The sequence below is a fragment of the Triticum aestivum genome, chromosome 2A (genome assembly GCF_018294505.1).
Source record: "Triticum aestivum cultivar Chinese Spring chromosome 2A, IWGSC CS RefSeq v2.1, whole genome shotgun sequence".
Taxonomy (NCBI): Eukaryota; Viridiplantae; Streptophyta; class Magnoliopsida; order Poales; family Poaceae; genus Triticum; species Triticum aestivum.
The window spans coordinates 35,372,847-35,379,773 of record NC_057797.1 but is presented as its reverse complement, the minus strand read 5'-3'; the positions used below and the strand labels follow the sequence as shown (position 1 = coordinate 35,379,773).

The 6,927-nt window shown below is 47.2% G+C and overlaps 1 protein-coding gene across 1 annotated transcript; it reads right to left on the bottom strand.

The window, feature by feature from the left end:
* Positions 1–738: 738 nt before the first annotated feature.
* Positions 739–2,655, bottom strand: LOC123187250 (UDP-glycosyltransferase 88B1-like). Its single transcript, XM_044599059.1, has one exon. The coding sequence runs from the start codon at positions 2,410–2,412 to the stop codon at positions 961–963; it is 1,452 nt and encodes a 483-aa protein (XP_044454994.1). The 5' UTR covers positions 2,413–2,655; the 3' UTR covers positions 739–960.
* Positions 2,656–6,927: the final 4,272 nt, after the last annotated feature.

Here is a 6,927-nt window from a genome sequence, read left to right as displayed (position 1 = left end):
CCCCCCGGTATAGGCTACTATCTGCTGCAGTATACCATGACATCATTGCTCCTCCACGGCCAGGGAGCTTAAGCGGCACATCATTCTGCATGCTGGTGATCTTCGCGAACCTAGTCAAGGAGGCGATTGACACCATTCTTTCATCCTACACTCCTTTGGCTCATGAATTAGGAAAAAACTACATGATGAATATTGTAGAAAGAGTGGTATGTTAAATAAAGTTCCAATAGTCTCCATGGCAAAACAAAGTAAAATCCATCAATGTACCAAAAATCAATAGAAGAACACCCTCCATGCATCTCGAGAAGAGTCATGTTTTTCTTAATCAGAAGTCATGCTTTTAACTTAAATAATATGTGCATATTACATGGTTAATTATTTGCGCTAGTGGGCTAGTGCCATTTAAAAAAATGTAGCCATGCAATGCATGTTTCTCCAGACCTAAAACAAATAGTACCTCTCATGCAATATTTACATTGTTGGTTAAACTTTAAACAAATGATGAAGAGTGGTGTTCACCCTTTAGTTTTAACCGGTGTAATTAGTTGTTCATCATTCATCAATGAGATTATATTCATCACATCGTACTCTATTTGATAGTGGCAACATATAGCTTATATAAAGCTCAGCATATCTTAGTTAGACCCAAAGATTGTCTCACCAAGGTAGACGAAAACAGAATAGAAAGAGCAAATGCACGGGTAACACCGCTAGCTAAAACTTAACGGGATTGTTAAATTTAACGAAGTCTCAGTCGATGTTATATTCATGAGACTTACGTGAAGATCCGTGTAATTTTTTAATATTCTTTTATTTGTTTTCTCATTCGACCGAGACTTTTTTAAGTTTTAAGTCTTTGTCGACTGAGATCTAATGAATAGCAGATTTAATTTCACAGTTGTTCTTGCTTCTCTATGGCCCTACTAGTATATCCATGGCCATGAGTCACGCTATCTCTTCTCAGCTGAACCCGCGTCCCATGTCGCCAAGCATCCAGCCCTCCACCAGTCCCGTCAACATCAAATTGGACTCCCCACCCTCGCGCAGCGCCTCCCTGGCCCGTCCCATAGCCGCCGTCGTCCTCTCCCGAAGCACCCTCCCACCGTCGGAGTCGATCAACCACCTCACCTTTGCCGCCACCTCGTCGGCTTCCACCATCTCCTTGTCATATCCATCCACCGCCACGGCCAGACCGAGCTCCTCTTCCAGGAACACTCTGTTCATCCGCTGCTCCGCGTACAGCGGCCAGGCCCGCATGGGCACGCCGGCCATGACCGCCTCGAGCACGGAGTTCCACCCGCAGTGTGTCACAAAACCGCCGACGGCGCCGTGAGCCAGCACGTCGCGCTGCGGCGCCCATGACTTGACGACGAGGCCCGTGCCCTTGGTCCGGTCCAGGAAGCCCTCCGGGAGGAGAGCGTCGAGGTCCGGCTCCGGCGGCTCCTCGAACTTCTTGGCCGGGTCGTCGTTGGGCGGGCTCCGCACGACCCACAGGAACCTCTTGCCGCTCGCCTCCAGACCGATGGCAACCTCTCTGATCTGCCTTGCGTCGAACACGCCGAGGCTGCCGAAACAGAGGAACACCACGCTGGCCGTCAGCTGCGTGTCCAGCCATGCCAGGCACTCGTGGCCGCGCTTCACGCCCACCTCCTCCGACTTTATCAGCGGCCCGATGCAGTAGAAGGGCGGCGTCGGGAGGCCGGGAGGCGTGCAGAACCCGGCGGCGACGGCGTCCACGGCGCGTGGCTCGAGCGAGCGGAAGGTGTTGACGATGATGCCCTGGGAGCGGCAGAGGTCGGGGGAGACTCTCAGGGACCATCTGTATGCCGCGTCGTCACGGTCCATCAGCGGCTTGGGCAAGTGCGTCGCCGGCAGCGCGGGGATCCCCGGCACGTGCACGAGCTCCTCCCCCATCTCCTGAAAGCTGGCGGCGCTCCGAGCATGCAGGACCGGAAAATACAGGAAAAAAGCCAGGGCCTCGGCGGGAGACGTGAAGAAACAGTACCCTGGGACGCCGAGCTCCGCGGCGACGTCGAGCGCGATGCTGCAGAAGAAGTCGACGACGAGGACAGCCGGGGAGGCGCCGGCGAGGAAGCCGCGGAGGTGCGGGACGGAGAGGCCGGCGACCTCGTAGGTGACCGCCTCGGGGTGGTCGGAGTCGAGCGGCGGGACCTCGACCTGCGGGAGGCAGTGGAAGGAGACGGAGGGATTGGCCGCGGTGACGCCGGCCAGGAACGGCCCCCTGGCCCCGGTGTCGACGAACGGCAGGCTCACGATGACGATGGTGATGGCGAGGCCGCGAGCCGCGAGGACCTTGCCGAGCTCAACCATGGAGACCAGGTGGCCCATGCCGGGCGATGGGTACAGCACCACCTGCTTCCGGGGCGTCCAGGTGGCTGCGGCACCGTCCATCCCGCCGACGACGAGCGGTGTGGTGCCTGCGCTGCTCTGCTGGAGAATGGTGTATGCTCTGCTCTCGACTGCGGTGCCTTCTCAGACTCAGATTTGTAGTGTGGATGGAGATGATGAACGACGGAACGAGAACGGAGCAGTTTATAGACGCCACGCAACGCTACCCTGTGGCCACATATTGAGCTGTGCCTCTCGGTTTCTCTCCGTCTCAATTTTCCCACTAGCTAGGAGCCACAGCACTGCAGTTGTGGACCAACACTATACAGTTGTGGACCGGACGCCACCATGTGAGCAGGAGCAGGAGCAAAGCAGTGGCCGCCATCATCTTCTCGTCCTTGAGCTCGTCAGAAAAACCATGGCGGCAAGCTCCGCCGGAGACCAGTGAGCTTCGGTACTCGCCGGCGCTGCCCTTTGCCGGGACGGCCGACCCTCGGGCTCCCTTCATCGTGCACAGAAGGTGTTTGTTGAAATACAAAAAAAAAAGAGGGGAAGAGAGAAGATGTTGATGCTGATGTGTGGACCCCGCCTGTCATAACGGTCAACTTAGCAGTCAAAATAAATAGAATTGACTTTCCCGCCATACGGGTTGGTCCTGCCTGTCAAAAACATGGTTAAATCCTCTAAAACGACCAACCATTTTCGTTTAGAGATGAATTACGAAAAAAGTGATCGTTTTCGGTCAAAATTTCGAAAGTGGTAGTTCAATGGGACGCAAACCTAATTGTGGTTGCTTTTTTGTCAAATACTCCATGGACCGAGATGTGTACATCCTTAATGTCTCGACTATTTTTTTTTCTTTTTTCTTCTTTTTTCTATTCTTTTTGTTGTGTGCGTCCTTAATTAATATCTCGACTAGTTCTTGACGTTATGTTTGTATCAAAACTGGAGATAATTGATATCTTTGATATTAACATATGGCAGACCCTATGCGTCAACCGGCTGATCCGCGGGAGGGGTCAGCCGCCTGGCTAGCCATCCAATCGATTCATGAGGCTGCTTCATTTAGCCATATGATTCACCGGATCAGCCCGCTCGGTTTTGTATTCTCTCGGCTCTTGCGCAACGACGCATCATTTTCATACGAGTGTGGTTAGATCTCAGTCGACTGAGACTTGACATGTCTCAGTTGTTATGTCTCAGTCAAGTGACAAAATATATATATGAAAAGGAAAAAGTTTAAAAGAAACATTTAGCATCCGGTTTTTGTGACAATAGGACGCGGCGCTTGTAGCATCCGATGTCTCGGTTGCATAGTTGCACCTTTGGTTTACAGTAGCAACATTGCGTAGGTATGAACTAGGTGATTCTAATCATTTTCCTATGCAAAACAAAACCCTATTTCATCACAAAGGAAACATCGGAAAAAATATTGCAGCACAACCATCACTCAGCACTGAAAAAAAAACACAACATAAAGCAAAACAGACACCATCACAATGTTGCCCATGTTTCATAGCAAAGCACACATGAGTTTCCAACGTGGAAAAATAACAACCAAGCAAAGCAGCATATGAGAGACTAAACAAGATTTCCGATGCAGGCCGGTAAGCAGCAACGGCAAGGCACAAGCGGCTGTACGCACCAACGCGAGGCTAAAACAACAACGACAAGCGTGGAAGCATCAACGTCACTACGGTGTTGAAGTAAAGGCCAATTGTACTCAACTTTGCTAGTGGGCAGCACTCTCCGTCACGGAACACACGACTGCTAATCGAAAGATATAGCGAGCGGCTGATGCAAACATAGAAATCAGTCCGGTTTTTTAAACATTTTTCTCTTTATTAAAAAATAAAGGTAAGCAACCTGAATCAGTAGGCAATCAACTGAAGTAGCTGACTTTGACAATCAACCAAACACGCCTAACTTATGATGAGTACAACTGTAGTCTTACTCTTATGAGTCATGTCTGTGTCCAGTTGAATTGAATGAGACGAGACATGTTGCACTAGCACATAACACGACTTTGGAGATGGTCTCTTAAAGCCGCTACCCAACTATCACTAATAATCCTAACACTAGAGACGATTTCAAAATGGTCTACAATAATAACCACTACGGGTGGTTCCTACATTTCAAGCACGGCCAGTACTTTAATATTTGAACAGGTTTCGGGGAAGGAACTTTCTAAGTATTAGTTACCAGATGATTAACAGTTTCTATTCACATCACACATGTCACTGAAAGGCATGCATATATAGTACTCCCTCCCTCCCAAAATATAAAAGTGTTTTTACACTAGTGTAGTGTAAAAAACACTGTTATATTATGGGACGGAGGAAGTAGAACATAAATATCACAAGTATCACAACTCAAGATCGAAGACAACGACATTCACATTTTCACGATCACATCACAATTTCAGACTTCATAGTTCTAAAACAGTATATAACAAAGTATAAATTTGTTTTCTCTATTTTCCATCTATTGCAAACTCAGAATTTGTTGGCCTCAGGGTGGTTGAACTTGTGAACTGTAAGCTAGTCATATTTTCTATGGTCCGACCCTCATTGCCACTACATTGCCCCCCCCCCCCACACACACACACAGACGCGCACACAATATAAAGCAAAACACTACACCAGACACCATCACAATATGTTACCCATGTTTCACAGCAAAGCACAGATGCATCAGACACCATCACAATATGTTGCCCATGTTTCACAGCAAAGCACACATGAGCTTCCAACGTGGGAAAATAACAACCAAGCAAAGCAGCATATGAGAAACTAAACAAGATTTCCCGATGTTGGCCGGTAAGCAGCAACGGCAAGGCACAGACGGCTATAGGCACCGACGCGAGGCTAAAACAGCAGCGACAAGCGTGGAAGCATCAACGTCACTACAATGTTGAAGTAAAAGGCCAATTGTACTCAACTTTGCTAGTGGGCAGCACTCTCCATCATGGAACGCACGACTGCTAATCGAAAGATATAGCGAGCGGCTGACGCAAACATAGAAATCAGTATGGTTTTTTAACATTTTTTTCTTTATTAAAAAACAAAGGTAAGCAACCTGAATCAGTAGGCAATCAATTGTAGCTAACTTTGACAATCAACCAAACACGCCTAACTTATGATGAGTACAATTGTAGTCCTACTCTTATGAGTTATGTCTGTGTCCCGCTGAATTGAATGAGACGATACATGTTGCACTAGCACATAACATGACTTTGGAGATGGTCTCTTAAAGCCGCTACCCAACTATCACTAATAATCCTAACACTAGAGACAGTTTCAAAGTGGTCTACGATAATAACCACTACGGGTGGTTCCTACATTTCAAGCACGGCTAGTACTTGAACAGGTTTCGGGGAAGGAACTTTCTAAGTATTAGTTACCAGATGATTAATAGTTTCTATTCACATCACATAAGTCACTGAAAGGCATATATAGTAGAACATAAATATCACAAGTATCACAACTCAAGATCAAAGACAACGACATTCACATTTTCACGATCACATCACAATTTCAGACTTCACAGTTTTAAAATAGTATATAACAAAGTATAAATGTGTTTTCTCTGTTTCCCATCTATTGCAAACTCAGAATTCGTTGGCCTCAGGGTGGTTGAACTTGTGGACAGTAAGTCATATTTTCTATGGTCTGACCCTCATTGCCACTACAATGCCCCCCCCCCCTCCCCCAAAAAAGACAAAACATCAACCCAAGGAGAAGCACGAACACTCTGCAATGCATGGGAAGGGGCTATATGCATGATGTAAACAACACCACCACCGACTCCTATTCATATATGCCTTCATGCACCAACATGGAGTATTCCATAACAAGAGCTATATATGAGGAACTAGAGGCACCGTGGACACTCCTTTCACAGATTAGCCTACACCACATAGAAGATTTCTGATGCTACCCATCAAAATCCCCACCATCATCATTAGAACTCACATAGTTTCCCTGACTAGAGAGTGCCCCTTCACATTGCAATCCTCTATATTCTTCTATAAGAAAAAGCAAGGTAGAAAAGTAGTGCTTTTATCCATCTTGGAGGGCTAAACCTAGGTATATCCTGTGTCCCCTATTTTCTGTGTTCTAGACCCTCTGGTATCCTGGCGTGACATCCCCACGACTAAGTATTGCTTGTACTCCCTCTAGTACCAGTATTAGGATTGACGTAAAAATGCTGGGCAGAACTCTCCATCTTTTATGATGACATGTTGAACGGAGAACCCAAGTACCAATGTCTAGACCATTGCAAGGTCACACTTTGGAATTTCTAAATCGAGGATGGGTTGAATATGTAATAACTAATATGAAAATGGTAGCAAAACATCAATTACAAAAATAATATAAGTAGCTCCAATTTGAATACCTCGATGACTTTGCGCTTTGCTGCCTAAGCCACACTCAACATGATGTTAATGTGAATACCTCTCACTGATCTGCCGCCGGTATCACCAACGGAAGTGCATCTAGGTGCCTAAGTAAGTTTTGGTATGGATTACAACAAATTAAAGAGAATAATGAGGCCGCTAAGTGCATGAGCAGGTTT